Source organism: Lepidothrix coronata, unplaced genomic scaffold (genome assembly GCF_001604755.1).
Source record: "Lepidothrix coronata isolate B3197 unplaced genomic scaffold, Lepidothrix_coronata-1.0 Scaffold244, whole genome shotgun sequence".
NCBI lineage: Eukaryota > Metazoa > Chordata > Aves > Passeriformes > Pipridae > Lepidothrix > Lepidothrix coronata.
In genome coordinates this window covers 443,490-462,776 of record NW_016690424.1, presented here as the reverse complement: position 1 = coordinate 462,776, position 19,287 = coordinate 443,490, and the positions used below count along the sequence as shown (strand labels likewise).

General features: G+C 41.4%; 1 protein-coding gene across 2 annotated transcripts in view; it reads left to right on the top strand.

Annotated features, from left to right (window-relative positions):
* The first annotated feature begins 8 nt into the window (after positions 1-8).
* HDAC11 (histone deacetylase 11) overlaps positions 9-19,287 on the top strand; it is a 28,415-nt gene continuing 9,136 nt past the window's right edge. Inside the window, exons 1-7 of one of the 2 annotated variants that reach the window (XM_017834901.1) lie at positions 9-26; positions 1,423-1,571; positions 4,595-4,695; positions 10,821-10,937; positions 15,092-15,134; positions 16,291-16,367; positions 17,433-17,495. In XM_017834901.1, coding sequence (XP_017690390.1) covers positions 1,505-1,571; positions 4,595-4,695; positions 10,821-10,937; positions 15,092-15,134; positions 16,291-16,367; positions 17,433-17,495 — 468 coding nt within the window. In that variant the 5' untranslated portion in view covers positions 9-26; positions 1,423-1,504. Of the gene's footprint in view, positions 27-1,422; positions 1,572-4,594; positions 4,696-9,144; positions 9,263-10,820; positions 10,938-15,091; positions 15,135-16,290; positions 16,368-17,432; positions 17,496-19,287 lie in introns of those variants that run through there. The other variant, XM_017834900.1, reaches the window with a different exon arrangement.

Below are 19,287 nucleotides of genomic sequence, written 5' to 3'. Positions count from 1 at the left end.
CAGGGGGCACAGCACCTGCCCCACAGGTGTGTTGGGCCCAGGGCACAGGGGGCACAGCACCTGCCCCCAGGTGTGTGGTGGGCCCAGGGCACAGGGGGCACAGCACCTGCCCCCAGGTGTGTGGTGGGCCCAGGGCACAGGGGGCACAGCACCTGCCCCCAGGTGTGTCTGTACCCAGACTGAGGGCACAGCAGGCACAGCACCTGCCCCCAGGTGTGTGGTGGACTCAGGGGGCACAGTACCTGCCCCCCAGGTATGTCTGTACCTGGCTGGGTGAGGGCATGGCCCGGAGCCCGGCTCTGTGTGTGGGCACTGTGTGGGCACTGTGCTGTGGGCTCTGCTGAAAAACCGCCTTTGTCCTCAGGCTTGGTTTGGTTTGTTTATAACTGGGTTTTAAAAGGGCGGTTTTGAGCATATTTATGCTGGAAATAAGGGGGTTTCTGTGTCTATTGTTCACCTGACAAAAGGCTCTTGTGTCTTGCTCAGTGCGCTGTGGAGCCTTTTGAAAACTTCAGCTAAATTTCGGGGAGCAAGAGAGCTCTCGGCGTGACTCGGTGACGGGGGTTTGGGGCACAGGAGGAGCCCACAGGTGGTGGAATAGGCTGAGTGTGAGCACAGAATCCCCCTCGCCTGCTGACCCACTTGTGCACACAAGTGTCCACCAAATAATTGGTGATTGTGTTTGTAACTACACAGCATTGCCTGTTCACTGATGGGATGGGAAGGAGGGCTGTGCTGTCTCTCCAGCTGGGAAAGGAGAAGATTGTTGGGAAAATACAATAATTTGGAGGAGGAATGAAGGAGGATATTGGTTAAGGGATATAGGCAGGAGATCTGGACTTAAAAGTGTGTCCTGTGGTTCTGTGCTATGCAGATACAAACCCAAGCCTCTTATTGTGCTCATCTGGTCACAAGATAATCTGTTGCTTCTGGGAAAGGATCCTAGAAATCTTTCCAAGCTTGTGTCATGTGTAGGAGCAACATGGTTTGGTTTCTTCAGTTGTGTTTTGATAGACACTTTAAAATGTGAGACCTGTGTTGAAGGTTATGTTGGCTGTGGACTGGATGCACCTTTGAAGGTAGAGGTGCTGGTTGGTGCACTTGAAAAGACAAGGGGAGAGAACCAAATCTGTCCATTATTTAAGTTCTGCAGTGAACTTCATATGCATAATTCATTAGTGTACATTTTTCAGCCATCAGCTGTTCTATTTTCCCCACTACTGGTTAGTTCAAGAGTTTAACTCCCTGACCCTAAAGAGCTGTTGAAACCAAGTGTTGCCTTCAATAACTGTTGGAAAAAGCATTTTCAGGAATAATTCCCAATGTAAAGTTGGTATTGACAAGGACTGTCATTTATAATTTGGGGTAAAACTAGGGTAACTAATTTCTAATGGTGATGAGTTTGGTTTTGTGCTTGTCAAGGCCCCACAGGACGGAGCTGTACGAGGACCCCCCGTCAGGATGTTGGCCTATCGTGTATTCTCCAGACTACAACATCACCTTCATGGGACTTGAGAAACTGCACCCCTTCGATGCAGGGAAATGGGGAAAAGTAATCAATTTCTTGAAAGGTAAAATTAGAAGGTGCCTCTCAGACCAACGTTTGCATAAAAGCTGAAGAAAATTCTGTGATTAGTGCAGACTCATGTTGATAGCTGCCAACATAATAGAGACTGTATTTCTTCATTGCTCGTTGTATAGATTTAAGCTACCTTCTTTAATCATATTTGGAGTGCTTTAGTATTTTTATATAGTTGCAGACTTAAGTCTTAATAAGTTAAATCGATTGTAGGATTTTTGAGGTGGGTTGGATGTCATTGTTGAAGATTTTGTCTATGAAGTATTTAAGAGACTAGTAATGTGAGAGCAAACATCCTACACTAGGGCTTTTTAATACAAAGGTTTGAATCACAGTCCTTAGGAAATGTATTTTCTAGCCTGCTCCATTGAATAAACCCACAGTTTTGGGTTCAGCTCAGTCATGGTGTCTGTGCAGAGAGAAACTCGTGAAATGTGCCTGGAGATTGAAGCTCATCAAATGATTTGCTCTCCCCAGAGGCAGGAATAATACTGGTCAGAGTAACTAGTTTGGTTCATTTGAGCCAGGCCCAGGGCTTTACAAGGCTGTGAGTAAAAAGGAGGAAGAAGAAATGTGAGCATAGCCATGTCTTAGACCATCCTAAAATAGTTCCGGTCTTTATAGTTGGAATGAAGGCATGAAGTGAGCAGAATTTCATTGCTTGGCCTTTACAAGAAAAGTTCCTGTGGGATGTTTGAGAATTGTTTCCACCTCTGAAGTGAGCACCAGGATCTTGGCTTTCAGCCCAGCCGAGTGAGGTAGATACAGCTTAGCATACAGTGTTTTGATACTTGGCTGATTTTTACTGAATCACTCTTTCTTTCAATTCTAGGTGAGTGTCTGAGAGCAGTATTTCTTTTAAGTTTCCTCTGGAGGACAGCTCTGTTTGCAGCTCCAGTTTGTCCTTACTTTTGAAGCCCAAGCCTGGCTCTCAGTCAGAACACAGACTTGAGTTCAGAATCAGGGAAAGGAACATCCTTCCTGCGTGAGCTGCAATCTTACAAACAGCTGGGCTCACCACACCTGAGCTGCAGTTTGGGAGTGCAGTGAGTGGCTTCCTATGGCCTCTTGCTACTCTTTCTTTACACCTGGTGTAGCAAGATCTGGGACATTCCTTTGGCTTGTGAAACCAAATGTTGGTTTGCTGCAGGTGTAACTCAGTCGTTCAGCTTGGACTGCTGGCAAATGGCACTGCTCAGGCTGAGAGAACTGCTCTTTGTGTAAATCCACTCTTTAGCAACCTCATCCTATTGCTCTGTTAGTGTTCAATGTTTGGAAAGAGCTTTGAGGTGCCTCTGGTGATGGGTAGAGCGTTTTATGAAGCTTCTCATTATTGCTGTTTAAACCAACTGGAAGATACAGGCAGAAATTCATTAAGGAAATACAAATCTAAGAAGCAGGGATAAGGTCAGGGCCTATAGAATCTTGGCATCTCTTCATTTAAAGTGCAAGCTTGCTCACCAAGTGTAAAAAATAAAAAAAAAAAGGCTTTTTCTCTTGTCAAGACAAAGATTGTCTCAAAGCCAGGCCTTTATGTGGTCCTAATCACTCCTTCAACTGATAATCCTGTGCAGTTCAGGGTTGTCCTTCCCTCTTTAGGCTGCCTTGTATTCATTTAACTGAGGTTAAGTGAATTTTAACACACGCTTAGTAGCTGAGTTTTGGCTTTTTCCTCTAACAACCTGAAATAATTAAGTCTTGGGCTCCATGGCAGTTTTCTTAATTAATCAGAACCTTTGCCTTTCTGTTCCTTCTCCATGGAAAGTCTTTTCCTCCAACTCTTATCCACGTGACGTGTCCACTCTGAAGTGTCTCAGTCTTTCACAGAAAATGAGTTTTCCCACTTGTTTTACTGTCCTTGTTTTGAAAGGAGAAAGAAGCCCCAGGGTAGCCCAGGGTGCTGGGTTTGCTCTGGCAAGAGCTGACCTCCCCTGTTCCTATCAGCAAATCAGCAGTGAACAAGTGTTCCCTCCTGGGGAGGGAAGCTGGCAGCAGCTGGGCTCTGTCTGACACCAGGGCATGAATGAAATGTTCTCAGGCCTCAGTCAGGAGAAGCAGAGCCTTGCCAAAACAAATGTAGTTGCAGGTGCTGTGCTTGTATAACACTTCAGAAGACAATCTCTCACATTTCCGAGTTGTTTTCTTTCTCCTCCAAGTATAAAATCAAAGATACAGAAGGTTGCAGCCATGCAGCAGTTAAATATCAAAATTTGCCTGGGAAGATGAGCATGATGCCTTATAATTGTTTGTGTAATTGATGCCTTATGTTGTTAGCAGTGATCCTATGCAAAGTGCCACTGTTCTGCACTGCCTGGCCTTTGAGGTTGGCCCACATCTGAACTTTCAGATGGATGCACTCAAATGTGCTATCTTTGATCACATTCTGAAATCTTGGAGGGATACTTTGTAACTTGCTCTTATAAAACTTTTTAATTTATCTTTTGGTGTTTAAGACAAAGAGCTTGTAGCTGGTCATTGGTATTTCTTGAAATTAGATTGGGGTAGGAGTGTGCCAGAAGTATCCTAATGAAGCTTGTTTGCTTCCATGAACGTCCAAGCAATGATTTTGGTTTAGATTTTGATTTATTATTTTATTCTGCTTTGATTTGGGGGATTAAATACTAGTATAAACTGTGGGATTTCTTAAAGCATGTTAAAAATTGATGAATATTTGATGTTAATAGCACTGAGATTTTCCCAGTGAACGGAGGAGTCTTGTGATGCCGTTGTGTGTGTCCATCCTCTGCCACTACCAGTCTGTTCTTGCAGTTGAAACAAGGAGTTACCATGATCACACTTGCTGTAAACAGTATTTCTCTGCAAATACACACTCCCTGAATAACTTACCTGGGTGCATTTGGAGAACTTGCAAATGCTGAGTAACCAGAGTTGTTTCAGCAACAACCAACAGCTGAAGTTGTTCCACCAAAGTCAGAACAGCACCTTTGGCAGGGTGGGGCACGGGGAGTTAAGCCATGGTGTACAATGCCAATTGTTATTTCTCTCCTGTTGCAGAAGAAAAACTAATTGCAGATGACTTGGTTGTACAGGCACGGGAGGCGACTGATGAAGATCTGCTGGTGGTTCACACGAGGCGCTACCTTAATAGATTAAAGGTGCTGTGTTGTTCCTGTGCTTTTCCAGCAAACTGTCCAGAACTGGTGTCAAAGGCAGTGCATATCCTATAGATTTGTTATAGAATCAGCTTTGCAGACGATAAATGGTGTATTTGAACAAGGTTGTTACTGAGGGTACTGGGAGAGAACCATAGAAAGAGTGGCTGCTCACAGTGTACGGGGGTGGAGGGCAAAGGGGGTCTGCTGTGTTATGGAGGTGGCCTGAAATATTTCAGCAAAGTAAAATGAACATAAGGCAAATCTGAATGTTTGAGATGTAATAGTCTCCTTAGAGCCAGGGTTTTGATCCTGAGCAGTGTATGTAAGTTTTGATTTATTCTGGTAAAATACAGTTCTGAAATTGAAAATACATTAGAGAGCAATTGGGAGGATTTCATTGGGTGTTTCCTAATGCAGGGATGGCTTTATGGAATTTGGGGTTATGTCACATTGACAGAGCATCCATGTAGGGTTTCTGTGGTCAGTTGTTGTGGGGGGAAGTACTGGCTTTGTCCTTGGACACTGCTGGTGTTGGTGGAATGTGGAGAGAGCTGGAAGATCAGTGTAGGAGAACAGCCTTGCGTGTTATCCGTGTGTGAAGGTTTCCAGTACCAGCTCATATGGGATTGCATATCCACAGGAGATAAAGAATATTCCTTGGATATTTCTATATGAAACATCCGTTTGTTAGACTTCAGTGAACTCTAAAACATAAGCATGTGAAATCTCTGCTTCTGCAAACTTCCAGTCACCTGTAGTTGGAATTGGACAGTACGTGAGTGCAAGGTGACATTGCCTTCATTTTGAAATTCTACTTGGAGGGTGCAGAAGGGATTTGTATGAGAAAAGAAATCTTCCATTTCATTATTCAGAAGAAATTATTTTGAGTCACCTATGCTCTTCCACAGTGGAAGAGTCCTTGGATTGCTATTTCTGGAATGTTTTATTTTTCTCAGTGATCTGTTACTTGTGTGAACTTTTTTCCACTCTTACTCTCTCTGAGTTCTCTTCTGCCTCTTCATTCTGTGCTATGAAGTTCCATGCAATTTCATACATCATTAGGTTTGATCTTATTGCAGCTATTCTTGATACTGAACTTTTAATTCCATAGAACCACCCACCTCTTGTTACTGAATCACTCCTTTGAAGAGGGGTGTAATGTGCACAGCTCAGTTTGCAATGCCATAATAATATCTTTAGTGCCTACAGCATGGCTTCACACGAATTGTCTGCATAACTCGTGCCTTGGTGGTCAAAACCAGCACTGTTGTGTGCTGCCAGATGGGATTAACTGGATATCAGTCATTGCCCTTTTCCTGAGGGAATATTTCCTGCAACTGTAGAAATTGGAAGACACTGTTGGAAGACATTGGTCATGCCAGCAAATTCCTGCCAAGCAGTGAAGATAAAAAGTGCTTAGTTGCAAAAGAAAAATAACATGGTTAGACATGAAAAATCCCTGGGTATCCTTTGTATTGCCTTTTCCAAAGTCTGCTGTGCTACTTATTTTTAAATCCAGACAAATACCTATAAATGGTATTGTTTCATATTTGATCACCCCTGAAGACTGTGGAAGTGCTTGTCTTTCTTGGAATGCCCAGGTCTCCTAAAATAATGGATCACTGGAGCATTCATTTCAATTTGAGCATGAGTTTGGCAGGAATTACCCTACACTTGCAAGAAGAGGTGGTGGTTGAAGCAGATGAGTCTTTGGTGAAGAGAAGCAAAATGATGGGCACAAGTAGATCTGCCACTGGGAATTGGTTCTGTGCTGGCAGGAAGGCTCTCCCTGTTTCTCTGCTTAGTCCTTACAACTAAGGACTGAGGGGGAATCACCTCAGTTCAGAAGGCCTTAGTTTGGCCTGTTGAACTGAGGTGATTCCCCCTCAGTTATGCCTCTGAGGAAGGTAGGTCTCTAAGGTAATGACTGGACTGTGCATATTTGCTTGCAGTACTTTTCCGTTACTGCCTTTTTCCACTGTTGGGTGAAATAATGGATTTCCTGCATGTCGGCATTCTGGAATTTTGGAAGATGGTAGGCAATGAGCTTGAAGCCAGTTTCAGACTGTAAAAGTCTCACTTGGGCCATTTTTCTATAGGGGAAGTTCTGTGATAACTTGTGAGTGAACACTGAAATGGGAATGCTGAGGGTGAAGCGTGTGAGTGCAGTGCAAGATGGGCTTTTCTGAAAGCTGAATCAGCTCATTAAACAGTTATAAATTTATGACTTAATCTGGTTTATAGATTTGCAAATTGTGTAGGTTTAAAAATCAGAAGTTAATCATGTTATTATACGTGCCCCTGTGTAAGGCTGATGAGGAGTGGACTGATGGTGCTCAGGTGCTCGTGTGCCTTGGCTCCTGCCCTGCCAGGTGAGTTCCTCTGCCAGGAGCCCAGAGGTACCTGTGTGGGGGGTTTGGCAGGTGCCTGGAGGTGGGAGGGCTCTCAGGCAGGAGCAGGATCATGAATTAATCAGTGGTACTTGTGGCTGGTTGAGTTGTTCAGATAAACCAGCACAGGATGTGTCTTGGTGACCCATTAATGAAGTGCTGTTTTGCTGTAAAATGTTAATTTAAAAGGTCATGAAAGGAGATAAATTAATTTGATTCCTTTTACCTAAGTTTTCATGTAAAAATGTGTCAGGTAAGGGTCTGTAGGAATATAAAACCATGTTATTTTAAAGATAATAATATTTGAATATATTTGGAGAGAATACCAAACAAGAGTTCCAGTCCCAGGGAACAAGGTGTGACAGGTTTAGTGTCACACCTCTGTGCAAGTGCTGAGGGACATCCTGTGCAGCTAAAGCAGCTGCCAAAGCTCTGAAGGACAAGGCAGCATTTGGTTTCTTCCTTTTAATGTTTCCAGCTCATTGTTTGGGACCACAGTGGCTGGTTGTTCTCCTTGGGTGCATCCCCTGTGTCATCACTTGTGCCAGTGCAGAACCTTGTTCCAGGTGATAACCTTGACTGGAAACCTCTGGGAGAACTGCAACCTTCCTACTGCCCCTGATGATTTTATCTTGTGTTAATTCAAGCTAAAAACATAACTTTCTCTCGCTACTGAAGATGGATCCAGATAACTTTGTCCCAGGGAAGCTTCTAAATATAAATCACGTTTGCTGCTTGGTGTTGGATTTGTAACTCCATGAATTTTCCCTTGGAGCTGGGACTAGTTCCAGGAACTTATCAAAGATTTAAACACAGTTTAAATTTAGATATTAAAGAACAAAATTGCATAGTTTTTTTCTTAATTTGACATGTTGTTGGCTATTTTAAAATGCTGGAATGCAATGAATGCATAACATAAAAGGCAGTACATCAGAGGGTGGGTTTGATCATTGATGATCTGTTTGTATTAATCCAGGAGATCTCAGCATAAAAGCAACTGCTTTAGCTTTACATCTTCTTCATATTAGTTTTTCACTTTAACTTTGAGTCCTTGAAGACTAATCATTTGAAGACATTTAACCTTACTGTGAAGAGTTTTATAGTTAAGGAATTAAAGTTAATAGTAATAATATTTTATAAGTGAAGTCTTACAAGAATATCCTCATTGAATGTATGTGTTATTATAGAATTTGGGCTTCAGCAAGGGAAATTAAGAACTGTTAAGTTGTGGTTGTTCTGGGATTTTTTTGTTTCATTTTGGTTTTGGGGTTGGTTTTTTTTTTTGGAGGTAACATCTTGGTGTAGGGTTACACTTAGCCACAGTTATTGCTACTGCCCAGTAGTTAATATGGTAGGAGGCATTTATTAATGGAAAATACACCTGGCTAAGGGTTAACCTGACTTCTTTGCTCCTTTTAAGAAAACAGGGAGTTAATTTTTTAAAAATGGAAACTAAATTCATCCAGCAAATTATTTATTCAAAATATAGAAAGGTAAGTAATTTTAAAAAATCTTACATTATTAGCAATAAAAATATAGGAAGAGTTAAACTGAGCTGATAACTACAAAGAATAAGTGAAGACATGGTATTGAATAGTTTTTATATATAATTATTATTCTTCCCTGAATCCAGACCAAGTTTTAATTTCTAAGTCACATAATTACATGTCTACAACACTTTACTGGAAAATCAGTAGTTTTATAGAATCCCAGCATAGTTTGGGTTGGAAGGGACCTCAAAGCCCATTGAGTTCCAACCCCTGCCATGGGCAGGGACACCTTCCACAGACCAGGTTGCTCCAAGCCCCATCCAACCTGGCCTTGGGCACTTCCAGGGAAGTAACTTGATGGCTGAGAGCAAATGTCTCCCAGAAAAAATAGTAACTGATATTATTCTGATATATGCAATCATGATACATGAATATGAAAAATACTGATTAAAAAAAAAAAAAGGGAACTGATGTATGAAGGCTGCTGTTATGGAAGCCACTGACAGCCTGGAAAATGTAATTAATGTATTCCTCAGCTCTCCTAATTTTTTATTTTTACAGCATGAAAAAGTGTACAATTACATGAACCCAATTCCTGTTGATTCCTTTTTTGAGTCTGTACATGGCCGTTCTGGGAATTTATTGTGAGAAATGTTGGAAAACAACATTAGCACACTGAAGAAAAAGGTAGAAAACATTGCACAGTTTAAGGCAATACATTTCTCAGTTTTTAAGGGGAGCTTTTGGAGAAGCATTTTCATTCTTGAACCCCAACACTTTCCTCAGAGTCAGTGACTCTCCCCCATATGTTGGGAATTACTAAACAACCACAGGCCTAAGTCTGGAGCAGTGAGTGTCTTTGGTAACGTTCCCAGCAAGGTTTGTCTGCTCCTTCCTCTGCCACTTATGGATTTCTTACCATCACTTAAAAAGCTGCAGCAGCAGAATTGTTGATTTAAGTCATTATTGCTCCCACTTCTCCCTGTTGACATTAATTTTTTTAAACCTTGGTAAAACTTCCTCTGCGATCATCGTTCTCTTTTGAGGTCAAATTTACTTTTTATCCAGATATGACCTTTTCAGTCCCATTTTAGAACAACAGAATTGAATATGTGCTTGTTGGAAAGCTAAAATATCTTGCAAAGGGACTTCATCAAGATTGACTGTATTAAAAAGTAATTAAAGCACTTTATGATGGCTGGGTAACAGAGTAATGAGCTGGTAGTATGTCAACAGAATAATGTCTTGAAAATGTAAAAGTAATAAAAGCTTAAAATGAACTGTTGGCAAAATTTAATTAGTACTTGGTAGACCTTTATTAATGATGCCACTCAGTAGTATTTTGTAGTTGAAATATTGATAACTGGGAAGTTATTCTGAGTATCAGAGGACCCTGAGATTGGCTTTGGTTCCAATCAGTCATCCTGCTGTGACCAGCTCACAGTAATGGGGCAACAAACATACTAAATCCAGTTATGATTCCTAAAATGGATCTATCCAGAGTCTGTACAGGGTGGGAAGTTCCAGTCCTTGTCCCTAAATGTTTCAGTATTGGATGAACAGGTGTATCCTTGCTTGTGACTTATGCTTTGAAATATATTTAGCAGTGTTATCAGTGGAAGCAGTGTGAGTGGAAGTTCTTTGAAGTAATCTATGTGTTTGCAAAAAAGGCATTTACATATTGCAAATATTTTGTGTTCTAACCTTGAAGACTTTGGAACAAAACTGTTTCTTGAAACATTTTCCAGAAGTGTTTAATATGCTAAATAAATTTTAATCAGTTCTCCATGCTTAAGTTTGCACTGTGTGTTCACTTAAGTGTTTGAACTTCTTAGCTCAGTTGTCTGTTTGTTTGTGTTTCCTTTCTCCTTGGTATATCCTTTTGATTTCACACAGGAATAGAAATTTTAGGTTTGAACAATATATCAAGTGTGGCTGAAGGACATTCTACAATTCTTCCTCCCAATCCCAGGGATATTACATTTTCTGAAATACTAGCTTGCTGAAAAATTGCTGATTTATGACTGTTTGGTACTAAAAGCTGGAAAGTGGTGATTCTCATAGTTAACAACTTGAGGCTGAGCCTATTTGGATGTCACTGATAAGGGTGGTGGGGTCACCTCCATCTAAAAATCTTATTAAGGACCTGTGAGCTCCTTTGCAGGAAATAGCAACTAATGGGAGATCTAAATGTCATCATTAAAACAGACTGCATTAATGGGAACTCTCTTTTCCCCTCTTGTAGTGGTCCTTTGTTGTGGCTACCATCACAGAAATCCCACCTGTTGCCTTTCTTCCCAATTTTGTTGTTCAGAGAAAAGTTCTGAGGCCTCTACGAACCCAGACGGGAGGAACAATAATGGTAAGGTGCTCTTGGTTCCCTTTTGTCACTTTTAAACTTGTTGATCAGACATTGTAAACCTGGGAGTTGTACTGTTTTATAGAACTCAAATAATAGTTGTAATATTAATATCAGATAATAGTTGTTTTATATAACTCAAAGACTTGGGGCCTGGAGAGGGAGGTGGGTTAGTGCAGAGTCCTAAATGTGAGCAAACTCCCCAGGGGAAGGACATCCCTGGTTTTATGGTCAGTGATTTGCAGAAGGGACAGTGAGGGTCAGCCTGGGCAAGCAGTGAGAGAAGTGGCAAATACAGTAACAGATAACATTCAAGTACAGGCAAATTCTAGGAATAAGAGGTTTCAAAATTGGTAATACAGAAGCTTTTTTAAAGCACATATTTACCAAAGGTCCTTAGAACTGGATGGGAAGTGATGGATGGTTTAGTTGTTCTTGAGTCTAGGGAAGTGCCTAAATTGAAAAATCATATCCCCTTGCTCATTTTAAGGAGGAAAGACAGTTTATCTGCTTTTTCTGTGGTAGATACTGCAGAAGCAGCTCAGCTGAGCTCAAGTGAGACTTTCACCTGAGCAGAGCTGTGTTGTCCTGAGTTAAGGAGTGCTCTGCTCAGAAGAGCTGTGCAGGGTCACCAGACATTTAATTTTGCCTGGGAATTGCCATTAGAGATGTTGAGGAAATAGCAGGAAAGAAAACCGTTAATAGCTGGAGCCAAGAATGAGTTATTTAGACCATCTGTTGAGGAAAACATGCCCTCACAATTGTGAACTGAGAACTAGTGAGATCTTTTCTGCCCTGTGTTTATCAATCCTTGTCTTACTAGAGTTGACCAACTCTCCAGCTTGCTGCTGGGAGGAGGTGGGACCAGTCCCGAGCTCTCTTGGCAGGTCCAGAGCTGAACCAGTTCTAATGGAAGACAAATAATCTTGTCTGAAATGATTAATATTATGGTACACATAGGTCTTTGCTGCAGTTTAGCAACTCTTCCTGCAGGGAGCTGTGGCAGTGGTCCATGTGAAAAGGGTTGCAGCCCATATTGGTTTTTCCCTGTTTGTTTGAAGCCAGTCATTGACCCACTGTCCTGTGGGTTGGCAGAGCTTTCACAGTGTTCTGTGCCAGATTTGGGAATAGGATTTATTGCAGCTACTGATAGCAAAGGTGAGCAAGGCTGGGAAGCCAGAAGGGACTGATAAAACATGGCATTACTTTCAGGAATAGGCTAATAGGTGGCTTCCCTCTTGTGTCAGAACTGCAGGTACTTAGCACTCTGCACTGGAATCAGGGGTTCATTGGAATCATTTTTAAATGCTTCTCGTGAACGTATCAAGCTTTAAGACATAAATAATTTAAGACATAATATAAAATTATGTGGCAAAAAAATGCAGTGCAGGACAGTGTTCAGAAACAAGGACAGAGGTTGGGCCTGCCCTAGGTCTGACCTAGAAGTGTGATGAGAGTGAGCCCAAAGGCCTGGGGAAGCAGTTCCAAGGTTTTCCTGGGGCTGACATGGGCTTGGCTGTTGCAGCTTGAGGTGCTGGAGCAGGTCCAGAGGAGAGCAACGAGGCTGGGGAAGGGACTGGAGCACAAGTGCTGTGAGGAGAGGCTGAGGGAGCTGGGGGGGCTCAGCCTGGAGAAGAGGAGACTCAGGGGAGACCTCCTCACTCTCTGCAACTCCCTGCCAGGAGGGGGGAGCCGGGGGGGGTTGGTCTCTTTTCCCAGGCAACCATCAGCAAGACAAGAGGACTGGGTCTTCAGCTGGGCCAGGGGAGGTTTAGGTTGGATATTGGGAAGAATTTCTTTCCAGAGAGGGTAATTAGCCATTGGAATGGGCTGCCCAGGGAAGGGGTGGATTCTCCATCCCTGGAGGTGTTTAAGGTGAGACTGGATGTGGCATCAGTGCCATGGGCTGGGAACCACAGCGGGGTTGGATCAAGGGTTGGACTTGATGATCTCAGAGGTGCCTTCCAACCCAGCTGATTCTATGATTCTATTCTATGATTCTACTGTCACTTATGTCTGGGCACTATGAAGTTTCAGCCCTCTTGGGTTTTACTGTGTGCAATGGAAGTATAGAGCCAGTTGTTTTTAAGGCAAGATGAAATATCCTGATTTTTTTGTTGTTGTTGTAAGTATGTTTTTAATGACAGAAGTGCCTGATTCTTTATTTGAAAAAAAAAATGGCAATTTCTTTCAGTATTTTAGTGCTCTGTTGTTAAATCTGTGTCCCATCCAACTGCTGGGTTTGCAAGTGTGTGACTCTGCCAGTTGTTGGTTCAGAAATGAACTGCATGACTTGTGACTAAGCCTAAATATCTACTGACAAGATTCAGAAGCATCTTCTGACAGTGCTGTTTAATGTCTTTAAGCATGTCAACTTAACTCCCTTTGTAATGTCCAAAACACTGGTCTTAGATATATAAAAATCTGGAGCTCCTAATTCTGCTTTAATTCTCTTGTGTTGCTCTGTCCTCTTGGATGTTATTTGAAGTCCCATAGTGGGGTAAGGAAATCTGTGAAGGTGTTTGTACAGTGTAGGATGCCTGGTGCTTTTGGTGAAGCCTGAAAGCCTGACTGAGCATGAGAGAACCAGATGAAGTACTGAAAATGTTAAACCAATTTTTTTTTAGGGAAAATTTAAGAATATGAAGTTTGAAAGAACATGCTGGGTTCTGGATAAATCCTGAGATTGATTGGATTATAGTGATAGGCCAGATAACAAAAGTGCTGCCTCTTCAGTAGGTGTGAACTGGCAAAAGCAGAGATGGGGAGGACTAGAGAAAAAGAATTTTGGTTCCATGTCATTATATAGTTCAAAGTGCTTAAAAATATTTGGTTGTCACTCACAGAGCAAGCCCTGCTGAGCAGGGACGTGCAGAGACTTCTCTTATTACAGCTGTCTGCTCTGTCTGTGCCTCCTGAAACACAGATGCCATCCCTGGGCACTTTGGGATTCATCTCGATGCCATATGCTGTTGTTTTTACCTTTTCTGCCTCCGTTATGGGGAAATAAGTATGTACTTGAGAAGCAATTTTGATTAATCAGACAATAAAATTTGTACAGTGCAAGTCAGAAGTGCATCTTCTGCTATTCCTGATGGGCCTCTTTATCACAAACATTCCTGTTGAGTTTCTCTACTTTTTAATGATATTTTAGCACTATGGGAAGATTGGTTTTTGGTGAGGAATCCCTAGGAAGTGTGATAAATTGCTGATAATGTGCTTTCCCTGGGACTTAATGGGTTTTATAGTTCAGAAGCTGCAGTCTTTCCCCAAGATCTAATTTGTGTAAGTTGGCATGATCAGATCAGGATGAGGTTTACTTTCCCAATAATTTCCTTAGTACTAAATTAGAACTGTTCAAATGTAAGTATTGGTGATGAAGACTGCTCAACTGACTGTCCAAAATTCATTTTGTATGTGATGTCTAATACGTTCTTTCCATGACTATGGATGAGAATTCATCTATTTTTACATGTTTTCTCTCTCTTTTTTATTTATTTTTTTATTTTATTTTTTAATTGTAGCTAGTAATATCTTCATTTTTTATCATGTCAGATAAGGAATACTGCACTTAAAACACTTGTTTGATTCTTCCTGGCTGAAATAAGTCAAGTTTTTCAGTTAAAATTTCATCATTCGAGCCTTGTGTATCTCTTTTTTTGTCAGTACTTTCCCCTTCCTGAATGTCATTTGAGTTCAACGGAGAGATACAGGCACAGTTTTCCCATACTGGAGGGGAAAAGGTTGATAACATTCTATACCACACATGACTTAAAGAATAAAAAGTCACAGGACCCTTCACAGTGTAGCACTTTCCTGGCCCCCTCCCAGCTGGAATTCTGTTAGCCTGTGTTTTCAGGAGTCTGAGTTTACATTCCTCCTGTTTTCCCATGAGCAGGAAGGATACTGTGATATCCTTGCTCACTTTTCACTCTTCCCAGCACTGCCCTTTCCCTTTTGCAGTTGCCAGAGAAGGAAATACAGATGACACAGCAAATATTCTTTCAACTCCTGGAGCTGAGGGGAGTTTTGTGTTCACAGATCTGGTTCAGAATGACCTCCAGTGGTAAAGCATCTGCAAATTCCATGCCAAGAGTTACTGGGGGTGGAAGTTGCCTCATTCATTCATGGAATTCTGACTGTAATTGTTTTTTAAGGCAGGAAAACTGGCTGTGGACAGAGGCTGGGCCATCAACGTGGGTGAGTGCAAACAGGGCACCCAGTGGTGCTTGGAACTGTGTGTTTGGAAGCCGGATTTTCATTTCCATGATGTGTGTTCTGTTCATAAAAACAGAAAGGGATTATGGTGTTTAACTAAAATCAACTCTAAAGGAAAAAAATGGAGAAAGTACTGGATTTGTTCTCTCACCCACTGTTGCAGTTTTATTATAAAATCTTTTTGGAAAGGAAAAAGATAACTGGATAAAGATATGAATCGTTTATAAGGGCAGGTGTTTGGATTGAAGTAGTGTGAAAAAAATTGAGGAAAAATGTTTGGACTAAATGTAAATATTTCAATAAAATCTTTAGATTATAAAATAATTTTCATAGTTCTTTTCATCTTGTCTATGTTCTAGCATCTCAGGGGTTGGTATGTGGGAGAGCAGAGCTGGACCAGTCAGTGTCTATTTTTGGCTGTGCAGTTTTTCCTGAAAAAGCCTTGAATGAGCAAGTTCTGAAGGATATAGTGAATATAAATGTGCTCTCCTGCTCACAGCAAACAGCAGTGCAAACCCAGTGAACCATTGAAGCAAGATTTTGTGTCACAGGAGCCTTAGCTTGTTGTTCTCATAAAACTCACCGAGTGTAGGTTTTTCCATTATTTCTTTGATGCATCTTCTCCAAAGTGAATAGCCATGATTAAAAATTAAATAGATATTAGAAGCAAACAACCAAGGCCTGTCATATTTACTGATATATCAAATGAACTTGTTAAGTTTCTTGCTTAGCTATTTCTAGTGGGTTTTTCAGTTAAAAAGTTCTGATTTATTAAATAAAAAACATGTTCAGGGAGGGAGAGGTCTCAGTAGTTTTTTCATGTAAAGAGTGTGTCCCTTTCTGTTTCCAAGAGCAGTTCCTAAAGCTCTTTGATCTGAGTGTTTTCAGAAGAGAATGGCATGTGCAAATAATGATAACACCATAGTTCTTACTTTGGGGGGATTTTTTAGTATATTTTTCTGGATGTTCATCATAGAAAAGAACTTTCCAGGTCCTTTCCACCTGCTGCTTGTGCCTGCCATGTAAGTGATCTCTGGCTTTGTGAAGGCCATCTCTGGTTTTAGTGTCTGGCTTTTCTTTAGTATGTAGCTTGTCTTTAGTACCTGGCTTTTCAGCCCTTCCCCATTTTCCCGTGCAGGGGGTGGTTTCCATCACTGTTCCAGTGACAAAGGTGGAGGGTTTTGTGCATATGCTGACATCACACTGGCCATCAAGGTAAGAACTGCTCTTAAACCTGTGTTTTCTGCTGTTTGTGTAAATGGAGAAAAATCCCCACATAAATTCCCAAGAATGAATTTACACCTTAACAGGAGCAAAGGAAGCCCTCTCCAGGTGGGTGGGAATGGGAACGTGCAGTGTTGTGAAGTGGGAGGGAAGATTTGCAGGGGTCAGAATTATCAGTGTAAACATGAACCACTGCAATTGCATTAATAATGTTGGCTTGCAGAACCCACTCCAGATCAAACCAGATGGACTTTTAATATCCTCAGTGATAATCCTCCAAGCCTTGCAGCTGAACCTGAACCTCCCACAGTCGTTGCAGTGGTTCCAATCAAGCCTGCAGGGACAGAAATCCTCTCTCTGAGTCAAGCTGCACTATGCAGAGCTCAGGAATAAAAATGTGAATGAGTCCAAAATAGTCTCTGAATGTGAATGAATACATTTGGTATTTAGCTGTTGAAAGGCTGAAGTAAGAGCCTTCTGCAATTAGGGCTTATTTCTACCAAATGAACTGGGGTTTATTTGTATAATAGAATATTTATAAAGTATCAATAATAATCAAACATTAAAGAGCTCTAATGATTGCAGCACACCATGTGACATAACACCCTAATTTCTGTACATGGTAATTTGCAGAAAAGTAATCCACAGTGGGTTGGTTTTTTCTCCCTACCATTAAAGTACAGATTGAGAAATTATAGTGGGTGAGAATTTGTACAAAATCTTTGGAGTTTACCATGTCTGTATTAAAGATGGGATGGAACAAGATGATTTTTAAGGTCCCTTCCAGCCTAAACCATCCTGCGAGTCTACAACTCAAATGCATGTTTGCATGTCTTTAATCTGGTGGAAATGCAGGGGGTTTGTTATTGTATAACCACAAAAATTATCTTCCTGTGTCAAATAATGAGAGGAGCTTTTGTAATTACATGTATTAGAATAATTTAGCAGTTTACTTGGTGACTAAAGCAAATAGACTGTGGAAGCTTCAAGCCTCCAGTTTAATCTGCCACCTAATTTCCTAAATTTCTCCATGTCTTTCTTTGCTCGTCTATCTAGTTCTTATTTGAGAGAGTACCAGGGGTGTCTAAAGCCACAATTATTGATCTGGATGCTCATCAGGTGAGTGCTTACCTGTGTTCAGTGCTGCAGATGTTGTGCTTGAAATACAAGTGGGTGATAAACCCCCTTTTTTAATGCTACTATAAACTGTCGACTGGCAGAACACAAAGTTCATCAGAAATGTTGGAAACTGTGAACAGTTCAGTTGTTTATTTTGTGGTCCTAAAGGCTCTTAAGCCAGTTTAGTAAAATTAACCTGAGTTGCAGCTCCATCATGTGGCTGGATGGAAAAATCCTGCAGCGTTTCACACCCGTCTCCCGGGATGAGGAGCGAGGATCTCCCGGGACAGAATTGCAGTTGGTTCAGCACCGTGGTGGCTGCAGCAGCCTCTGCAGGGGAGGAACCTGCCCTTCAGTGTTTAATGGAGGCCTGGCTACAGGCTCATGAGGGAGAGGATTCAACCCTCTCCCCCTGGTGTGTGATGTACTGTGGGCACTGAGATCAAACCTCAGCTCTGGTAGGATTTGCAAAATGAAGCCTGAGAGGTCAGAAATGGTATTTTTAGGAAAGCAGTTAATGCACCAAAGTGGTGTCCAATCTGAAGCGTTTCAGGTTATTTATTATGTGTAAAGAAACCATTTTTAAATAGCTCCGTGGCAGTGAGGAAACCTAATGGCTGCAATGATCTTCTCTCATTTGCCTTACCTGCATCCTAAAATTCCCATGATACCAGGATGAGGATTATTTTGTGTTCCTCTCTCTCGGGGTGTGGATCTATTTTGTGCTTTTTGGGGGTGCTTTGGTTTGTTTTGGTTTTGAAAAATTCTTGGCATGCATTTTGGTTTTCAGCTGTGCTGGGAGTGCACGTGGAATCACCCCCTGTTTCCTTCCTTTGGGGAATGGGAGGTGTGTGAAGGAGCTCAGCAGATCCTGTTTAAAAATGCAGATTTTCTTGTCTTGTGACTGTTCCAATTCCGAGTGCAGTGGCGAGTTCCACCTTTCATAAGAAAATGGTTCATCAGAGGCTTTCACATTCCCAGACTTGTGTGCGTGAACTGGTTATTTGGGGACCAAAGATGCTGAAGAAATAAGTTGGAGTTGCCATTTTTTAGCATAAAAGCTGAATTACAGAAGATGTATCTGTGGAAATGTCTGTTTCTGTAGTTCAAATTAAATTCTTCTGGGGGTAGGGGCTGTGCTGCTGTATGATACACTGATTTAAACTGAATTATTTTAGTCATTGCTGGGAAAAAATGATTTTTATATTAGTGAAAAAAAGTCTAAATGAGAACCAGAAGAAGAATATTTAAATTCAGAAATGGGGAAGGGCGAAATACTCAAAATCTGAGTTTTCTCTTGAGCATCCATTTTACACCCAGCACAGTTTTTGTAGGGAATTTCTGTTGTTAAACAAAAAATTGTTAAACTGTAGGGTCCTTAGTGTTTGTCATTTTTCCAGGGATTACTTATCTCCCCAAGACTTGAATTGCCAGGAGAGCTGTGGTCTGCTTTATTTATTTATTAATTCTTACACAGGAACACTCAGTTCCCTGGAGCAGTTGAAAGGGACTTTTCCTTGCACAGTTGGAGAATGACAGATCTCTTTGGTGGTCACAGTTGCTTTTGTGGTGCTGCTGAGGACATTTAGCTTCTCTTTTTCACTTCTTTTTTCTTACATGTGTAATGAGCTCTCTGCTAATTCCCTTCCCAGAGATACAGGGATTTTGTATCTCCTCAGAATAACCTTCAAGACTACAAACAAGAGATTGACACAGGGGGTTGTGAATATTAGACCTTTGCAGTGTTGATTGCTGTAGGGTTTGCATGTGTTCAATGCTGTGTTGGGAATAG